The sequence below is a fragment of the Acipenser ruthenus genome, chromosome 2 (assembly GCF_902713425.1).
Source record: "Acipenser ruthenus chromosome 2, fAciRut3.2 maternal haplotype, whole genome shotgun sequence".
NCBI classification, from domain to species: domain Eukaryota; kingdom Metazoa; phylum Chordata; class Actinopteri; order Acipenseriformes; family Acipenseridae; genus Acipenser; species Acipenser ruthenus.
Window position 1 is genome coordinate 54,301,046 of NC_081190.1, and position 21,226 is coordinate 54,322,271.

At 36.8% G+C, this 21,226-nt stretch overlaps 1 protein-coding gene across 5 annotated transcripts in view; it reads right to left on the reverse strand.

The window, feature by feature from the left end:
• The window catches only part of LOC117409037 (ephrin type-A receptor 5), a 237,040-nt gene that overhangs the window by 181,810 nt on the left and 34,004 nt on the right, over positions 1 to 21,226 (reverse strand). For all 5 annotated transcript variants that reach the window (XR_009308251.1, XM_058997144.1, XM_058997136.1 and 2 more), the window contains exon 3: positions 9,840 to 10,503. Coding sequence is in view for 4 of the 5 variants with exons in the window: in XM_058997144.1 (XP_058853127.1) it covers positions 9,840 to 10,503 (664 nt within the window). In the remaining variant the exon portion in view is untranslated. The remainder of the gene's footprint in view (positions 1 to 9,839; positions 10,504 to 21,226) is intronic.

Below are 21,226 nucleotides of genomic sequence, written 5' to 3' on the forward strand. Positions count from 1 at the left end.
TTTACATTAAAACCTCGAGTGTGTGAGAGTGCGCTTCTTGTAGTGCTAGTACAGTAGATTAGAGTGTTGCTAGGATGTACACTTTAGGCCTCTACATTTGCATTGGACAAGCCAAATCAGAAGTAGGCATATTGTATTCAGTTTCTTGATTTAAAAATTAAGGCAAAACGTTTTTTTTTTTTTTTTTTTTTTTTTTAATCTATTAAATCTACCGATTTTAACTTTTGTTTCAAAGCATGTTGTGTTTGGATTATATGGCAATATTAATATTAAACAGCAATATTATATTAAAAGAAGCTGAATTTAGTACAATAGTTAAATTAGTCAGGATTTGTGAGATTAATTCAAATGTTTTGCTTTGTTTTTGGACATAAAATGTTAACAGTCATGAGCAACCATAGTTCAGATAGAAATGACTTCTGTTAAAATATAGTATTTTTTATTAGTATTACAATATTAACACTAGAACCACCGCGGTTATACTCATACCTAAAACCGCCGCCAGCAGTCATTATGACGGTTACAATTTAAACAACATGATATTAAAATGTAAGACAAACTATTGGATACAACTCAAGTGTTTTATTCAAGCACATCATATCAAACATCTGTAAACGCTGTATTTAAATGAACAATTAAACATAAAAGCACTACTTCAAAAAATGAAAAAACTATAATAAAATAAACATTTCAAAAGAAACTAGTGTGTAAACAGGTATATCTAGATATAAAACTATAAAATCAAATGCATTTTTTAAATTTAAAACAAAAGTAACATATGTTTTCTCGACATATCCAGATGCTTTTTCTGTTGATGAAAACCTGACAGTATTCTAATATAATGCATAAAAAGTGAACACCATTTGAGGTGACGACTGTCTGAATTTAATCTCATTGCCACGGTATTCTGTAGAATCACAATAGCATACATCAAGTCTTGTTACTGTGTAAAAATTACACCTTACAGCAATTACATTAATGCATCTCATTAACAACAGACAGCTGCTCTAGCTGAAGGCTCACCTTCATGCCAGACAAGATCAAGTTGCAGTCTCTTCTGTTATTAAACTCTTGCTTCTAATACATCTGTTTGAACATAATGTAATTTCCCTAACAAATTATCTGAGAATTGATCTGTGAACCATGTGTCAAATTATAGTTTTTAATATGTTGTTCATATATTGTTTTACATATATCTAGAGAACCACTTATACAATTGTGATGAAACTTGCTAGGACATTCTTAGAACATTTTTATTTTTTTTGGAATCAGCAATTATTTTTTCTCGTTTTCTCCCCAATTTGGAAAGTCCCATTCTTTTTTTTCATTTCAAACCCAGCTCACCGCTGCCACCCCCGCACTGACTTGTGAGAGACAAAGACGAACACACACGTACTCCGAAACGCGTGCCGTCAGCCGTCCGCTTCTTTTCACTCTGCAGACCCGCCATGCAAAAACTGATAAATGTCTACACGGCGAGTGTACAAGGTGATAAGGGTGTGCCGATTCATCAATTCACACGATGAACTTTGATATTTTTATTGACGATACCATTTTCGAAACAGTGACTCCTTTATCTGTACATTTAAAAAACAATGCAAGTCAAATTGGGTCTGCTAACATAAACATGATGAGCATGCATTAATTTGTGTCCACACTGATAATTAGAGGATATTATTTATTAGCATGTACTCTTAACAGCCTCAGTGTGTGTTAAGGGTGTTTTTGTCAAGCCCGCCGGAAACTGAGCAAAATGGAACCTGAGCAGAGGCAATTAATGTTGATAATCACATCCAATTACAATGGTGATGATAACAGTCTTCAGTTTAGATATACTAGCCATCAAGTACACTCAATGCATCATCTAGTTATAGTTATTATATGGCAAGTGCTTTGGTCTTTCCTGCTGGTTTAAAAAAAAAAAAAATGTTTCCACTCTAAGTTTGGCGTTAAAAGAATCATAATCATATCTGTAATCTTAAGGTAAGGAAATGTTTGTTTTACTTTTTTTTTTTTTTTTTTTGTTCCTAACAATTTATGATTGACTGTTTATGTTTTAAATGCCACATAGCTTTCCTGTAAAAGATGTATAAGGAAAGGGAAAATGATGCTTTTCCTTTAGAGGAAAAAGTAAGAAATCTCCACAAATCAATGATTAACTGGTTGGCTTTTCCTGTTTGTCACAGTAACAAGGGCTGGTCACTTTTACATGAAGAAGCTAAATCTAGCTTAACTTTAAATTTAATATGTATAGTCATTTTGCCACAGGACAAAGAATCATAAACTTATGGGGAAAAATTGTTTGGTCTATTTTTACTACATAATGGGGAACTGCAATATCCATTTCAAACTGCTGCTTTTACGATACAAAAAGTATGAAATTAGCAAAACCTACAAATGAATATTTCTGTTTCATTATAAATAACTTTCAGCAGTTGTATGGGATATATTAAAGTAACTGTAGCTAACCAAATACTTCCATGAATTTGAGCCATTTTGAACTTCCATTAGCTACATGTGCAGTTCTGAATGAAACATCTGTTATACAGTAGCACACATGTATTTTAATTTTAAAACATGATAACGGGAAGCTTTCAATTTCTATGCCTTTTCTTGGGTTATCTGTTTGCACATCCACTTCCTGCTTAATTTGACCTCAGCAGCGTCGTCTGGGTCAAAGCTTGTTACTGGCTGAATGCATCTTAGTCAATAGGGGAAGCAGCTGATTGGTTATTGATAGGAAAGAAGACATCAATTTCTTTAACCTAGTGTAGTACCAGATATCATGTCTTAAAATGAAAATACTTCTTTGACAAAACATGTGTCCCTTTTAAAACAGCACATTTGAGACCTTTAGAATGAATGCATGCTAGAGAAATTGTATGGATCTATTTTGAATGAATGCATGCTAGAGAAATTGTATGGATCTATTTTGTTAGCTACAATTACTTTAGTAGTGATAAAAATGTATTCGTACAAACCGAACCATAAGACAGCTCATCTATAAGCTGCAACACATTTATATTTGTAAATTTGTATGTTAGCATGTTTGTGTGTGTGTGTGCACATCGCTTTAAACTATTATATCTTCTAATGCCAAACCGCTAAAAGGAATTCTCTACACCTGGCAAGTAAACATACTTTGCATTACAGTTAAACAGGATTATACTGATGACGTCCATTATACTAATCTGTATGGTATCAAAGCTTCATTCCTGGACAAGTTTGCAAGGGAGTTATAAGTGATTATAATTACAGGAAAGCCAAATTACTATTTTTCAAAATCAGGAATCAAAACACTTTTGCAGCTGGCAAGGTTACTTGCATAGGCAATGTTCAGATACCAAAATAATGCAGACTTGTTTTGCTTTCCTCATATTTAAAGCTTACTGTACAATGGTCCCTATGCACAAATCTTGAACTCATTTAAAAAAAAAAAAGGCAAAAGCCAAAAGCCAACAACTGTTTACTTGCATCAGTGCCTTGGTAAGTAATGTGTTGAAGAACAAGTTCTCAGGAATGTAACATGGCGCCATGAGTGCTAATACTGCTCTGATTAATGCTGAAGAGTGTGCATCGTTTGACACTGCTCACCTTTCTTGTTTACCATCTGTCTGAAATAGCAAGTCACAGTTAAGTGATGTGTCTGCCAGGGACAAACATCAATTGTTTACCCACTAACAGGATGTTCTGACTGGGGAGAAAGAATGTGATTGTTAGGTTAAAAACCTAATTGGATCATGTCACCAACATCATAAAAAGAACAAAAAAATACTTTGACTCATAATTTAGTTTGACTTGAACTAAAAAACGACTTTACAATCTTACTGGTAATTAAATGTGTGTTTTTAAACTTATTTAATGTGTGATAGGGGTTCAGTTTTACATTTAACTAGACAATAGTTTATATTTGAATTATTCATATTCTGATAACCTTATACAGTAGCAGATTTAAATAAATTGTCTAATTGTGTAATGTTTATTTCTTTGTGTGTTGTCTTGTTTTTTATACAACAATTACTTTGCTCCAATAATTTGTGAAATCATAAACACCCTAAATTAAACAACAAGGCCTTTAGTAAATTATTAATTTTGCTTTTAGGTTTACGTTTATTTTGTTGATTTAATTCTCTAACCCCAGTAAAACATAAGAATGCTAAAAGTAACAAATCTAACTGCATTTTAATACTGAAAATAAAGAAAACAACTCCCTTTTCTATTAAACAGAACATTGTTTAGAATACTGTATTTTCAGAAGCAAGCAGTTGGCCTTACATTTTTTAAATAACCAAATTGTGTCTCCCTTAACTTATACTGTAATACATAAATATTTCATATGATGTCAGCAAAACAAAAAAAAACATTTATGTTTTTGTTTTTTTGTTTTTTGGTAAAGGCTGACAACTATATTTTATTGCTGACTAAATTCTTAGCTGAAATCCTTTTTCCTTTTCACATCCCTGGTCAATAAAGCCTCTCACGCATGAGCCTGTTAGTGTGTGTGTGGGCCCCTGATGGATTGACATGGGATCGGTCTGTCTTGGCTGGTTACTGTAAACTGCTCCTGTCACAACACCAAGACCTATTCCAAATGTTGTGACATTTTATTAATCTGCACACTGCTGGATATCAAAGGGACTGCTGTTTGGTCTTGGTAACAAGAAAAAGTTAGCCAATTAAAAACTCACTGAAGTAAATCTATTTTGACATTTTTAAACTAAGCTTGAACTTGCCTAACTGAGTTACAACAAAGCTAAGCAAATGCTTCCTACTGTTACAAGGAATATATGTCTGATGAAACATACTGATTAAGCTCCCCTCCCATATTCAAATACACTGAACTGGTAAAAAGATGTTACCATGCCCCTATCCGTTGCATTGTACTGGGAGAACAAGCGTGTACATAATAATGTTAGCTGCTCTGGAAATCAACTATTCAATTCTGCTGAAGATATTATGTCTATGAGCTGAAACAACTGTGATGTTTTTTTTTTTTTTGTTTTTTTTTTACATACATGTTTTATTTCTTACTAGCAATACATTGCTGGTAATTACAAAAGGCATAGTGCATATAACTGGATTGCTGTGCTTCACCAGGGAAGGGAGTGCTTGGAATATATTCATTGTCAACAATGACCTTGTGAAAGAATATGGGTGTTTTTCCTTATGTGATAAATGATGATTTCAGTGATCATCGCAACTGAACATTCTTACTGTTTACAGGAACTAGTAACCCAGATATTTTCTGAGCTCTGACATTAGCTTTCCGCAGTATTCATTCAATGGCAGTGTATTATCGTTTTATAGGAACCATTGTTTATAGAACAATCAAGTCTAAAAAAACAGCAATTATCTCATCACCCTACACCTAGACCATTGCATTTATAGGTGCATATAGAGTCTGGCTGAGCATGGCACTAACCAAAACACTTGTTGTCTTGACTTACTGTTATTTAAGCGGGTTGGCGGGGGGTGGGGGGTGTTGGGTGGCAAAAAGCAGTTTAGCTGCAGAGTTTAATATAAATGTGGCAGTCTATCCAACAATAAATGTTGCTGACATGAAGGGATAGGGATAAAGGGAAGGCTCAACAAATACAATTAGAGCAGCTTGCAAGATCAAGCACTGAGGCTCTGCACCCTAAAGCACTATGATTATCCGCCTGCTGCCACAGTGCCAAACGTCAGAAGTACAAAAGTAGTTTGGAACATGACATCACTGACTTGGAAGGGGAGTGTGGTTGTCCCAAACTAAAATTTCCCACACTAGACCAAGAAGCAGCCTATTCTGGTTGCAGATATAGAGGCAGTTGTTACAGGCCTGTCTTTTTTTCAGCAGGTGTCGCTGTAATTGAGTGATACAATTAGGCAATAGTAGAACACAACAAACATACTGTTTTTAATAACTTTGACAATTATTTCTAGTTTGAAACAATAAAGTGTTGTTTTTCCTTTTTGGAGTGCAAATCAACACACAATACTTAGACCTAAATATAAATGAATTTGATGGAGAATATCCTCCTTCCAAATCCATCTTCCTAACATCATCCAGCAGAGAGATAATGTTAATGCTGCACCTGCCTTCACTGATTATGCTTGCAATTTTTTCACAGAAATAAGACAAGCAGCAATTTGCTCACAAGGGACCTAATCAGGTAAACTGAATACAAGGTAGTCTGACCATTAATCTGCAGTAATTGCAGTAGTTTTTAAAGCAAAAACCATACCAATTAGCACAGTAATATATCATTTAAATGTAAGCATTCACAAACAATTGGCTGTTTAAGGAACAATAAGCAAATTCACACATAAAAGTACAGGTTTATAAAGAATCATGAGAGTACAGTATATTGAGCAAATAAATGAAAGTATGTAGTCAGAACAGATTACTTTGAAGTTTTACAATGTAATTACTGCATTGAACCATTTTCTTAGGCATGTTCTGGTCTTGGGAGTTTTATTCACAGAAACATTATCTATACTAGTTACAATGTCACTAAATGCTTGTTTTCTGCCAAATGCTGTTTTACAGTATATACAGTATATTTTTTTTACGGATGTAATTGAAAGTGGCGACTGAACATGTCCGAAATGTTTTGTAGAATTACTTTTTTCTCTTTTTTAGAACCAACCAACATTTGTGGAATAACAACAATTGGCCAAACACTTAAATTTTTATACCGGTAGCGTTGCAGAACAGTATCACAAAGTCTGTTCATGCTGGAGTTGTTACCAGCATCGTACCGGTATAACTGTATCAATATGAAACACACACAAGAGCAAGTTTTGTTCCGGTACAGTTGCATTATGACTCGGAACAGGTGGATCGGTATGACAACAGAATGGATGAGTCTGAGGCATGCATATATTTACACCAAAGATATTCTATATTACCAAGATTCTCAACTCCACCTTTACTTCCGTCATGCTTCTTTTATTAATTAATGTATTTATTTATTAACATACAAGTTTCAGAAGTAAATAAAGTGAATTTCGAATAAATGGTTAAAAACATAAAAACTGATGGCTAATACTTTTAAAGTATAGTACCATATGTCATTTTTACTTAACAAATGTTACCTAATAACCCAATGAGGAACATAGCTGCTGTATAGGTGTTTCGAGCAAAATATTGTATTGGTAAAACAAACAAAAAAAAACATTTGTGGAAAAAAAAAACTTTTTCTACATTATTGTTTCCCTTGTGTACAACACAGATTGTAGATTACATCCATAACTTCCTTTGATAAAGTGTAAGAGTGGCAACAAAGGCAGGATGTTTCTGTAACTACAGCTGAAACTACCATCAGGGAATTTAAACAAACTGGAAAGCCAACAAGGTATAGGTACTGCACAGAATACTGAACTATGGAGTAACCAGCGAGCCAGGAATAATGTTTGTATATAAAACAGAACTAACTGTAGAACACAAAAGGTTCCGAAGATTTAAATGCACACTAACGTTCATCACCAAGTTAAAATGATTACAATGAGTAAACAAATGAGATGTGTATTACCTTTTCAATTTGTTCATGGCTTTACTTTCCTGTAAAATAAATGTCTTGCAAAAAGAAGACCAAAACTTGCATAACACTTGCATAGCAGAAACAGTAGTAACAATAAGGGTATGAGGAATGCCCTTAAATCTCAGAATATACCAAGATACCAGTGTTTTATTTGTTTTCTTTCAAACCTAGAGCATAAACATTAAAACGAGTCTGATTGACTTTTTCCTTCCTCTGAAACTACAGGGGACCGACATACCTGAGTGCTATCAAACTGTAAAAAGACAACTTGTCACTATGCCCTTTTGTTTCTACTGTATGACGCTGTGGCCTGATTCTTGCAACAGCTTCTAGGTTCCTACATGACTCTGAGTCATCAACAAATAATGCACAGTGTCAGACTTGCTGAGCTGCAGCTTCTTGGAAGTGTGGGGTTGTGTGAAATATTATTTTTACAGTATCTTTGTACATGCCATAATACACACAAAAAAGTAATCATTATAGAATGGGGCAGTTATTCATCCCCAAAATATGCCAACTAAGGTTTTCTAATGTTGACATAGATCATTATTACATGGATGGAGTTTGGAATTATGATTCCTAAATATGATCTTTATAAAAAAAAAAAAAACATGTTTATTTCATTTAAATTATTTGTTCATGACAAACTGGCAACCCTGCTTTAGTATTTAATGTGTCCTCATTTTGCTTTTATTATGGCTTTCACATGTTTATGATAATTCCTAACCAGTATGTTACATCTTGTTGGTCAAATCTGGGCCCAGATTTCCTTCAGCTTAGACAGATTGGATACACAATGCTTGGCTAGAGCTGTTTTCAGATTAGTCCAAAGCATTTCAATTGGACTGAGATCTGGTGATTGCGAAGGCCATTCCAGAACTTTTTATCTTAATTTTCTTCAAGAATTCCAGAATTGACTTTGGGTCATTGTCATGTTAGAAGATCAACTGTCTGCCAATCAGCCTACGACCAGATGGTATCATTGTACATTGTAGAATGTTTTGATACATGGCTACATTCATTTGCTCTTTAATCACATGAATGCCTCCAGTCCCTGAACTGCTAAAACACCCCCATATCATGATCAAACCACCTCCATGTTAACTGTGGGTACAAGGTTTTCTTCATTGAAGGCTTTCCCTTTTTTTCTACAACCGTACTGTGGTCCGTCTTTGGGGAACAGTTATATTTTAGTCTCATTGGACCAAAGACTTTTGTTGAAGAATGCTTTAGATTCCTGTTCATATTTCTTGCTAATTTTGTTTTATGATTTTTTTTTTTTTTTTTTTTAAACTGGTGTGCATTGAGGTCTACATGCATACAACTCTTCTGTGTTCAGGTGCCTTTTTGCAGTTTGTTTTTGCACTATTATGCCTGATGTTTCTAAATCTTTATTTAAGTCCTTGGCTGTTAATCTCTCCTACCTGCTGTGCCCATAATGTCCTCTTCTTTCAAGCTGTTCATTTAATTTGTTCTATGGTAGTTCTTGCTTATTGCTCTGGTTGTGGATTTGGTATTCCATATTTCTTTGATACTGTTCTGTAGCTATTTCCTTTGTTGTAGTTTTTTTCTCAAACGTGAATCCAACTCCTTTGTCTTGACCAACATCTGATGTTTTGCCAAAACATTCTTCTTCAACAGAAATAATGACCTCTTTTCTGGCTATTGACTTTATAATACAGCTTAGTTCCTGTGTAAAGGTTTTCAATCAATGAATACATTTTTTAATTAGTTATGTAAAGGTACCAATACTTTTGTCATGAACAAACGTTTGAAATTGCTTAAGTGTTTATTTTTTTTAATAAAGATTGTTTATTAAAATACCAGAAATTGTGTATTTTGGTCTTTGTTATATTAATTAGGAGTGGCAATGTTCACTAAATGCTTGTATTTAACATATTTTCTTGCGACTGAAATAGCTATGTTGGTGTCTTCATTTGTACCAATGTATCTAAACAAGAAAATAGACTAGGTGGTTAAACATATTGGATGAGGGGCATGCCAGTACATCTGCAAAAAGAAGCATACAAGAAGCATACTTTTTACAAAACATGGCTTTTTTAGAGGGCTGTTTAACATTTTTGGGCCCAATTAAATTTGTCTTAATTTAATTCACTAGAATATGTCGATACAGAGAATAAAACACAGTTGAACTGATTTCAGTTTTCATACAATTGGTAAAGAAAGGGACATTTCTTGCTAATTTAAACAATGGTGAAACTGTACTTACATGAATCACCATTTGAAAAAAATGTCTATGCCCTTCTGTCTTGTTCAATGACTCTGCAACATAACAGACAGCAGTTTTCAACTAACCTTGACAAATGCTGTTTCTCTCTTCGTAACCTGGGCGACACATGCACTTCCCGATGGGCACCAGCCACTCCCCTTCAGCGCTGCAGTGCATTCTGGGAGGCTCCTCGGCCACTGAGTTGTTGACGCAAGAGCCCAGCACCTCTAGCAGCTGAGAGGAATCGGCCCCAGTGATGGTGTCCTGGAACAGGGCTAAGTTGCTGATTACTGAGGGACACTTTTTGTAGTACACACGCACAGAGACAAGAGCAATGCAGGCACCCACATCCTGGAAAGCCAGGTAAAAGCCTTTTTTTGTCAGTGGTCCTACGTCCCTCACCTCAGTGTTCAGTTTCATGACCCTGTCTCCGAGGTCCAGCTCTGTAAAGCTCTCATCTGCCGCGATGGTATCAATTTTGGAGTACTGGCTCTCTCGGACATTTCTGCTTTCCTCATCATCTGATTCAAAGTAGTACATGTTGAAGGTCTCTTTGCAGGTGCCCAGGCCCCCAGGAAGACTGTTGCAGTCCCTCAAGGTGAACTGGAGTTCTATGAATACCCTCTGGGCACCTTGATTGAGGATCCAGTTTGTCTGTAGCCAGTTGTTCTGGTTATGCTCCATGACCTTGCACACTTGATACGTGTGAATTGGCGCGTAGTTCTCATCCACTTCCCCAATCTCTTCCCACTGTGGGACATAAAGTAAAATAGACATTAATCTCTTTTCTGTTAGTTTGATTTATACCTGATCGATGGGTATAAATTACAGGAGTTAGAAATTATAGATATTAAGAGATTAAAACATAGATGTACACAAAAAACATACTTTTGTACTGAACTTTTTAAAATCAAAGTATGTCCAATACAACAAACGAAGCATTAAAATCCAAATAAACAGCAAACAATGTGGTCTCTGTAGATTATCTAATAAATATTGCTTTTTTAAAAAACAGGTTTACATAAAATGGGTCATTTATTTTGGTTGAGCATTGGAATCTGCTTTTTTTATTTAAATCATAGCATGTCACTTTTCTTCAGTACAGATTAGGATATTACAATATTAGTATAGATTACAAACCTGGATCTGTCACAAATTCCATGATATATTTTATAGTCCTCTGATTGACTCTACTTGTGTTGTCATGCAGCATGCACACAAACGTATATGGACAATCCATACAATTGATAACCAATGCATGTTAAATTGATGTGGACAGAAGACAAACATGTTTCTACAAAATCTGAAAGAAACACAGGTGCTCATCAGCTATAAGCAGATACTGTAGGTCTGAACCTGTCACCTTGGTCATACTTTCAGAAGTAATGGTTTGACTATAAACACAGAAAGTATAGCTATATAAATACATAGATAGATATAGAAGACTGACAGGCAGACAGAAACGTAACTGTAGTCTCACATTTTGGATGTTTGAGTAGGTGAGACCTGGATACGGAAATACAGTTTTTTTTACATTTTACATGCCACAACAGTCAAGTCCGTAGCTATTTTTTTGAAAGCCTAAGAGCAGATTACATCTAAATTTTCTGTGCCACCTTAGCACAAAGAGGATTTGCGGCTTATCTAGTGCAGTCCCTTGTACAGGTTATGTCATTTTAACATGGTATAAAAAAACACATTCATTCAAACATCGTAGAACCCAGATTAGGTAACACAGGCCCTTTTTTAAACAGAGCTTGAAGTTGCTCTATACAGTGCACTTGCATATTCATGTTTAACATACATGTAAATGAAAGTACAACAAACAAAAAAATCAAAAAATGCAGGAGGAGGCTTGGTGGTCCAGTGGTTAAAGAAAGGGGCTTGTTACCAGGAGGTTCTACGTGCAAGCCCAGCTCAGCCACTGACTCACTATGTGTGACCCTGAGCAAGTCACTTAACCTCCTTGTGCTTCGTCCTTTGGATGAGACGTAAAACCGTGGTCCTATTGTAAGTGACTCTGCCGCAGCTGTTATGATGCATAGTTCACCCCCAAGTCTCTGTAAGTTGCTTTGGATAAAAGCGTCTGCTAAATGAATAATAATAATAATAATAATAATAATAATAATAATAATAATAATAATAATAATAATAACTTTGACTGCAATCTGGCTTCCTTGAGACTGCCCTCCTCACTGCCCAGAATCATCTGGCCAACTCTTCCCATGCTGGCCTCTCTTCGATTCTCATTATCCTCGATCTTCCCTCTGACACAGTCGATCACCCCATCCGCCTCTCCACTCTTTCTAACCTCGGAATCTCTGGCACACCCCTTGGCTGGCTGCTGTCATACCTATCTTCATGCACCTCTGCTGTTTCTTTCAACAGCCTCACTCACCCCCCCCGACAGTCGGTGTTCCCCAACTATAATCCCTGCACACCTCACCCCTACAAGCTCTTATTTCCTCATTTAACTTCCCTCATCATTTCTTTAATGATGACACCCAGATTTTCTTTTTGTTTCCCTCCTTTATTCCCAACCTTGCCACCCATATATCAGCTTGTTTGGTTGCTATCCAATCTTGGATGTAGCACCGATATCTCCTCATCAACCCATCAAAACCTGAAATCCTGAATTCAAAATGCCTCTGTCCGTATCATAATCAACCTTCCCCTCTCCTTCCATACCTCCCCGCTCCTCCTCCAGCTACACTGCCTCCGTTATTGCCTGTTCACATTTTTTACCCTTGTGTACAAATCTCTCCAAGGTCTTGCCCTACATTATCTGGCTGCACTGATCTCCAACATTCCTTACGCTCCCAATCCCTATTGTCTCTCTCTGTCCCACCCTCGCCCTGTGCCCAATCGTGTTTTCATTCCTTTTCTGTTCTTGCTCCCCTTCATTGGAATAAATTCCCACTTGACATAAAACTGTCCCTGACTGCTTGTTATGACCCTGCTTGCCCCGACCCTGACCTAGCCTCTGGCTCTCTGCTCTCCTAAAGCAACAAATTTGTGTCTCACCACCCTTCCCCAATAAATGCACCCTCTTTCTTCACCCATTTTTCTTGATTGTACCATTTTATTATAATTTTGTAAATCGCCTTGGTTAAAGGCGCTGTAAAAATGTAAATAAATAAATAAATAAATATAGAGACAGTAACCAAATACACAGCAAACTGCCCCTCTACATACTGGCATGCTGTATCAGCATCATTTTGGGGTTCTGACCGAATACTTCTTGAAAATAATGGTGTGATCCCCTCTACAATCTAAACCCTGTCATTTATGGAATTCAGAATGACTTGTAAGTCTGTCTATAACCAATTGAAACCCAACTGTGCAGTCTGACATCAAGTCTCGTGATTTTTTTTTTTTTATATAATCAAGTAAATCATAATTACATGGTATATCTGAACAGTACTCCTAAACAGAGTTTTTCAAATTGTTAAAATAGTTATAGTCATGTATACATTTTTTTTTTCTACTGTACATACAGCATTAGATTTTACAGTAGCTAACTCTACACACCAGCACACATTTTTCTGGCCCTGCCACTGCCGCTGTTTTACTGTATGCTATTGGATATTACAAATTCTGTAAAACGTGTTACAAATAGTCTGTCTTTGAGTAGCAAAACTGTGAGTAACATAACATGTTTCAAAAAACATATTTAGCTGAGATATTAATTCTTAGTTCTTTATTTATTGTATTTATTGTAACGTTCAGTAGGACATATTTTCATATTCAGTCATTGTTTGAGTAAAGTGCAGCAATACAAAATGTTACTCCTTTTTTCGTACTTTTTTTGTTGCACAAAACTTACCTGGGTCAGCAACACAAACATAATATAGCCTTTTATCCCCCATCAGATCCAGACACAGAAAACACAAAGTTACAAGTATGTGAGGCTTCGACCATTCTGCGCCCACTGACCTTTAACTAACAACAATGTAATAGATTTTCACGTTCCTCACTCAATTAGTCCTGTACAGGTGCATGGGGTTCACTTGAACAGCACCTGGTGACCCCCATATAGACTGCCTGATCCAGCGACATGTCCAAGCACCCTGCAGCATGGTGCAAGCAATCAAGTCTCTCAATAATTACACACCATGCTTCCAAGTAATATTTGTTTTCAATATTTACACTTTATAATTCAGAAAAAGATTTGACCCATCTTCAATCTTCCTAAAAATGCTCACATATCTGATACTCATGTATAGTACCGCAACTCTGTCAGCGGCAGTCAATATTACATTTACAGATTCAGTACTGACAGCTGCACCCATTAATCAATTTCAAATTCAGCATTAATCATCTTTTCTGTAATCAGCAGCTACTCAGCACAAATTTACACCTAATTTCTACTGTCCAAATGGTCACATTAGGGCTCTGAAGCTTATTCAGGCTTACATGATTATATCCCCCTAATAAACACTAAAGTCTTTTCAGTTGGTTGGTGTGAGTTGCATTAATGGATCAAGAAAAAAGAGATTTTCCAGATTCTGCTAGCCGAGGCAAATAGAATTCTCCACGGAGCTTTTACTTATAACGTCTATGATCTTGTAAACAGGCTTACTATATTATCTGCAAAGTGTCGGCCTCGAGTCATTTAGGAAATCTTGATGTGCGTAGAGCAGAAAGAAACATGTTGATTGCCCGGCAACAGACAACTAAACAAAGCTTCCATTAAAAGTACCTTTTTGAATTGTGAGCATTTTAAATATATGTTAGGACCCCAAGCCGAAATACGACCCCATCGGGATCGTGTCGACCCCAACGCCTTGGGGTTACTTTAAATTTTTTGAATCCTGAATTTTTTTTTCGTGTTCGACTTGTGGTTGTCTTGCGAATAACCCCATCGCTATGCAGAAAATTCATGAAGCCCATCTGAAGAAGAAGATCCACTTTTGTAAATAAAGCAGATAATTTGATAATTGTATTTAAAAGCATAGGTCTGCATTAAAGTTTTTTGTTTGTTTTTTTCAGATAGTTTGACACAATTGGGGATACCCTGAAGAATAATTCCAACTAGTTCCGCTTTTACATGAAGGGATGAAAAGTAATAAACATGGTCTGTGGGTAGAATTGTACACAGTTGTTTTTTTAAGTTTTATATAAGATTTATGAGAGATGAACATACGCTAAATACAATACAGTATGTTCCTTTCTTAAAGTAACTTAGCTTTCATGTCTTGTCATACAGGATCGTCTTCAGTTTTATACAATATTAATACATAAATAAATACATAAATAAATCCCTTGTCATTATGAGACTACTTTTAATTATTCTCTGGGTAGCTCCAAATGTGTCAAAGTAGGCTACTATATATATATATATATATATATATATATACAGTATATATATATAAACGCAGGTCTCGGGGGACACACAATATGAGCGTTATAACCGAAGAGCATTAAGAACGGGAGAGGGGGTGGGGGGGGTGGGGGGGCGCTACAACACATATCTGACTAAAATAGAAAATAAAATAACTCCCTCTCTATAATGCACATATAGTGAAGCAAAAATGTAACTTTCCATGAATTAACCATGCATAAAGTACCATGTAATCAACGCTGTATTTTATACAAAAAAGAAAAAAAAAGGTAACATTCCCACTCGTGGATCATTTTCATTAGCAGTTTTTAAACTATAAATAGTCTAACCAAACAGCGGTCGGGAGTTCAGTTCGAAGCAACAGACAAACAAACCAAGTGCGAGACGGAGAGCGGGTCGGGCGAGGGGAAGAGGGAATGGGCTCGCCCACGTCACTAGCATACTTTGTATGCAAGATTTTCTAAACAAAGCTGTTACAGTAGGCGAAAGGCAGGCAAAAATCAAGCACCTCCAACCGACTTAATTTGCTAAACAAATAAATGACCAACAAAATAATTATACACCACAGGCGAAAAGGAAGTGAAAGAGGTTACCTGCGCTGGGGAAAATAAACAAATACTGCTGGGGAAGGGCTAAAATAATATAAATCCAACTTCCAACAAATGCTAACAGAGAAAAAACAACACCAACAACTAGATTTGCTACCAGAGAAAGGAAGTGGTATCATAATATGAAACTTTGAAAATACAGTGCTACCCCATTATAATGCGGTTGTCGGAGCCCATAATTAGGAGGCCGTGTTATTAGTATTTCACTTTATAACGAATACTGCCATTTTTGTCCCCGAAATGATTTAAATGCCCACAAGCCAAATTAATATTGTAGCATACGGTGGAAAATGAAGGAAGGAGACGCACACAATGTACCGGCACTCAAATCCACAGTTTATTGGACGATCATTCCCGGCCCCTGTTCAAAAACAACAAACAGTCTTGCACTCCGACATAGCAGCTTGTCTCACTCAGCTCTGCCCGCGCTGATGTGGGCACCCCCCTATATGCGTTCATGTCCCCGCCTCCCTGTTGACATTCCTGCCGAAACCAAGCAAATAAAGGAGTCTAATTCATTGTCTTTAGTGCAAGGCATTTTTTTCCTAGAGCAGCCCTCTTTGGAGTCAGTCTTATCAAGAAAACCTGTTTGTTTTTCTTCATCTTTTAGCCATCCACGCAATGTAGATTCTGTAACATTTATATCTTTTGAAACTGTTTTCTTACTCTGTCCATTGCATCGAGTTTAATTTTAATAGAGAAATATTTTCATTTATTGCTGTCTGCCATGCTTCGTTTGAACGTTTGAAAGTCCAAATGAATTATGGGGGAAATGGGAACCATGACCTTAGCGTGTTATAACCAATTCTGCACTATAACAGGTTGCGTTATAACAGGGTAGCACTGTATATCTCACTTTACTGATGCTACCGGTGTCACAAAGCAATGGGCATATGGGCGCGCAGTGTATTGTGGGAATAGCAGTTTATCTGGTACATGCTGAAAGGTGTTTCCAAGCAGCAGAAATGCAGAGGAAACTACAACTCCCATCATCCACGCATGTCAACAACATGCTGGCTTCGTATATTTAACTTTCTGTCAAGATGTTTTTAAAATGTTCCCACCGTTGTGATGGATTTCTTTTTTTCTGTTCACGTTTTAAAATCTCCTTCAGAAAATTGAATGTGAAACCAAATGAAGCAATTTCCAGTTGCAGTGCTTCAGCAGGGGGCGGGAGGGTTTTATTTGCTCCTCCAATTAAAACCAGGGATCAGACCATGTCATCTGCCATTGCTAGTACTGTACTGTGCAGATATGAGTTTATAACAGAGGCCTTGTCTCCCGTGAGGCAAAAACTTTCTGGTCTCCTCCAATTAAAACCTGTGCTCAGATCACGTCATCTGCTACTGCTAGTACTGTGGTTAATAGCAGATAGGAGTTTATAACAGAGATTTGCCTTTATTTTTGTTTATTTATTTATTAACTGTACTGGTCATTTGAACTTACTGTTTGTGGCACGACTGTACGCCTGCTGCAAAGCTCAACAGCATTCTTTTTTAAGCATTTAAAAAAAACGCTGAATATGTACAGGCAAACACTTTTTTTTAAACAAAAAGTAGAAAAAAAAAACTATTCTACTGTTTACAAAACTGATGCTTTAGTTTAAGTCAGCCTTCATTTGTGCAACACTTGCACATAAACAAACAAACCTCTTGCTGTACTTTTTTTTAACATTTACTGTGGTTTATAAAAGTATTTTATTTTAGACTGCATCAAGCCTTTTTCAGGTTATACATGCAGATTTATTTTCTTTTGCTCTGGTGTTAAATGTAGGGTCGACTCGCCATTTTATACTTTCTGTTTTGCTTTGGGAGCGGGAGTGTTGATGACATTGGTATGAATGTTCAGTTAACAATGAATTAGGAAAGCGAGTCAAAGGTTAACTGCATAACTTTGTTGTTTTAATTGGCCATGATTATTTCTCTGGTGCTACAATGAGGGAAACTACAATGCTTATATTTACGTTTGCTTGGCTTGGGAAGTTGGTGGGTGGTGGACAGCGGGGTGGTGATATAACGGGTACAAATAGCACTGTTTCTATATTGGTGACATTTGTTCAGAGAGAATAGACGGCGGTATGTGAGGGCGGCGTTATAAGGGGGGGCGGTATAACGCGGGTCAGCTGTATATCTCAATTCCTATCCGGCTGTTGCCAATGGTACTATGCAAGTGTCAATGGGGTTTCTCATGTTAATTCCTTGTTCCGAAGGTCTGCCGGTCACTCAGAACAGGAATGAAAGAACAAAGGGAGTGATCTGGAGTTGACCGGGCAAAGCCCTAAATAAGTTATTTAATATTTATTGCGGGCTGTAACACACACACGCACACACACACACACACACACACACACACACATACACACACACACACACACATATATAATGTTCAATAAAACAAAAACAATGTATTGTCAAAAATGTAAGAAAAAATTACATTTTAGCCTAAACCCTAGAGTTAACATTCCTCTATTAACAGCAATTATGGCTGCTGAGACAATGCTCTTCACTGCAGTAGTAGCAGTGGCAGAAGACGTGTTCTGAGCAGAGGTTTTAACTGGAGGAGCCCAAGGAGGTTTTTTCCTCAGAGAAGGTAAGTCTCTTTTATAAACTCCTATCTGTTATTAACCACAGTACTAGCAGTAGCAGATGACATAGTCTGATCCCTGTTTTTAAATGGAGGAGCCACTCACACCCTCCTACCTCCTGCTGAAGCACTGCTGTACTGAGTATGCTCGACTATGAGTGAAGTGTTGAATAATGGAAATTGCATAATTTGGTTTCATATCCAGTTGTCTGAAGGAGATTTTAAAAAGTGACCAGAAAAAAAAAGAAACTCATCATAATGGTAGGAAAATTTTAAATACAAAATATATTTAAACATAGCTTTTTAAAGAGAGAATGGAGGATAACATTGTATTGAACAATTCAATAATTGATCATTTAATATTTATCTGTGTTGATTAGTTCTCTTACTAACTATATTTAATTGACATGTTACAGAGATTGAAGATTTTCTATGAACACACATTCACGCGCAGACACAAGGGATGTTTAACCCTTTGCGGTCCTATGTCGGACCTGGTCCTGATTTATTGGTATGCACTACTATGAAGAGGCATGTGAAAAATACAGCGAACAAGGGGTGGGGCGGGGCTGGAGATGCAGTACTGAGTGTCCTGTTGATATGCAGTGCCTTTTAAACCTGTTTTACTGAGAAAATAAATATTTCAAACAGCGCATCTAAAAAAAACTGCGTGTGTGAAAATAAATTGGACCTGACACGCCTGAGACGCGCTGAATAAATTGACCACTAAGGGTTAATCAATAGTAGTATTTTATTAAGTACACAAATAGTAAACAGAAATCAGAAAAGTTAGAAAGTAAATCTCTTAGCCTCTAAGCACAAAACACAATTAAAAAACTCTCACTGCCTTAACTTGACTAGCAAGTAATTGAAATATGACACCGCCTGTCTCCTCACACACCAGCAGCACTCGGGCAAGCTGTGGCGTAGTAGCTTGCTCACACACACACGCCCAGATACAATCACAGCCTCAGACTGAAACGATGCAGACAATCTTAGAATATATCACATTAAGCTTATTAATGGTATCTAGATTAAGTATATGGCAAGTTTACTTTTAAAGAAATTCTTCATATAACATTATGAGATAGATTACTTATAGTTACTTCATCAAGTTTCACTAAAAGTTATTTCACACGCAAAGTGTGCAAAATAAATAATTAACAGTTCAATTATATGTGAATGTGTTACAATTAATTAATTTAGTTCCATCAAAGGAAAATGCAACTGGAATTATACTCAACGGTTTCTTGAAGCTTAGACTTTTGGTCTGCTGGTCTGGAAACTCTGGAAAATGTGTTGAAGTGTCCAGTACCAAAGCTCCTCTCCGAAACAAAGTCTTCAATCCTACATTGGATCAAACTCGGCAACAAAGCTTTCAATTCTCGATAGAATCAACAAACAGCTGTAACAAAGTCTTCAGTCCTCGGTATAGGATCCACAACCACGCCCGTCCGCTCTGTCTTCTTCGCTGAATCTTTTAGCTACGCAGGTAGCAGGGCACAGTTTCTTTTGGATACTGTGGTTTTAGGTGTACAGCAGACCTAGACTGGTTTGTCTGATAACAGTCTCTGCAAGTTTTACGGCAGTCCTCCAGCCGGGCCTCAGTCTCGTTGCTTGTGGTCGTTGACCATTTTTAGGCAGAGTCCAGGAGTTGCAGCTTTGCTTAGCAGAGTGACAGCACCTTGTTTAGCATTTGATGTGGAGCGCCAAATGTTCAGTTTTGCTTGGATATTTATAGTATTTTTCAATCTGCTAAATAGCCACTTTAATTAGATAATTTGTGTATCTTGCCTTTTTTTAAACTCACAGTCAGTCCTTTGATGTTTTAATATCCTTTTCCACTGGGACATCACTAGTTTATGTTTTCCTTGCGTCAAAACGATTGTTATTGCATGTGTGAATTATCTGTACATAATTCAAATGTCCGCTCAGCCTAATCCAGTTCAGGCGCCGGTCCTCTAATCAGTAGGTCACATAGTTCAGTATTCCTGCCAGGAACCAAGGGACTCTTTTTATTAAGACACAACATTTTGCTATTTTTCCTGAGACACAGCAGTTTCATTAATTTGTCCAGTTATATCATTAATACACGTTCATGTATTATCGTATTCAAGGAATATGTCCCACAACATTGTTGATTGGCTGATGAAGACTCTGTTTGCCATAAAATCTGAAGGGAGGCCACTACCAAAAATTTTAACAAGAACAGGTCATTTCAGAGTGGTTGGTATGACAGAGTGGATTGGCTGACCAGGGGTGCAGCTAATAACCGTCTTGCTGGTCAGTTTACTCACATGGACAAAATATGGCTTTACTGATTTTAAAAATCTATAAAAGCTTATCAAGCTCGACAGTAACTAGCATTCCGTGGTCACGACGAAACGTCAGATTCACTTAAAGTGAAACTACAGGGAACTTCCAGAAATAACTGCTCGTTATGACAAGAGACTTGCTGCTCAAATTGAACAAGCAACCCTATTTACTAAAATGTCAAAAAACATACAGAATGAGGTGATTTCATCCATTTCATTTACTGTGCTAGAAGAGATCAAGAAAAATTAATGATGCTCCTTTTTTGCATGGCAGATTGATGAAACAATGCATTTGTAGCTGTGCCTGTTCTGACTTAGAAGTCAGCAGCTGCCACTGGTACAGAAAGTTAGGTTATTATTAACCCCGATACCCTGAAATAGAAATGTAACCATTACCATATGGGTATTTACCTTTGAAAGACCCGAAACCTGAATACGATGTATCAAAGCTGCTCCGCGAGCCTGTGACATAGTTGTGGCCCACCCCCGAGGGCACAAAAGCACAGCAGTCACAGACCTCAACATAATTTTTCCTTCAACCCTGCTGCAATCATGGACGTAGCAACCTTGAAAGTTAATGGTTACATTTCTCTTTGAGGGAACCAGGGTTATGATAATAATCT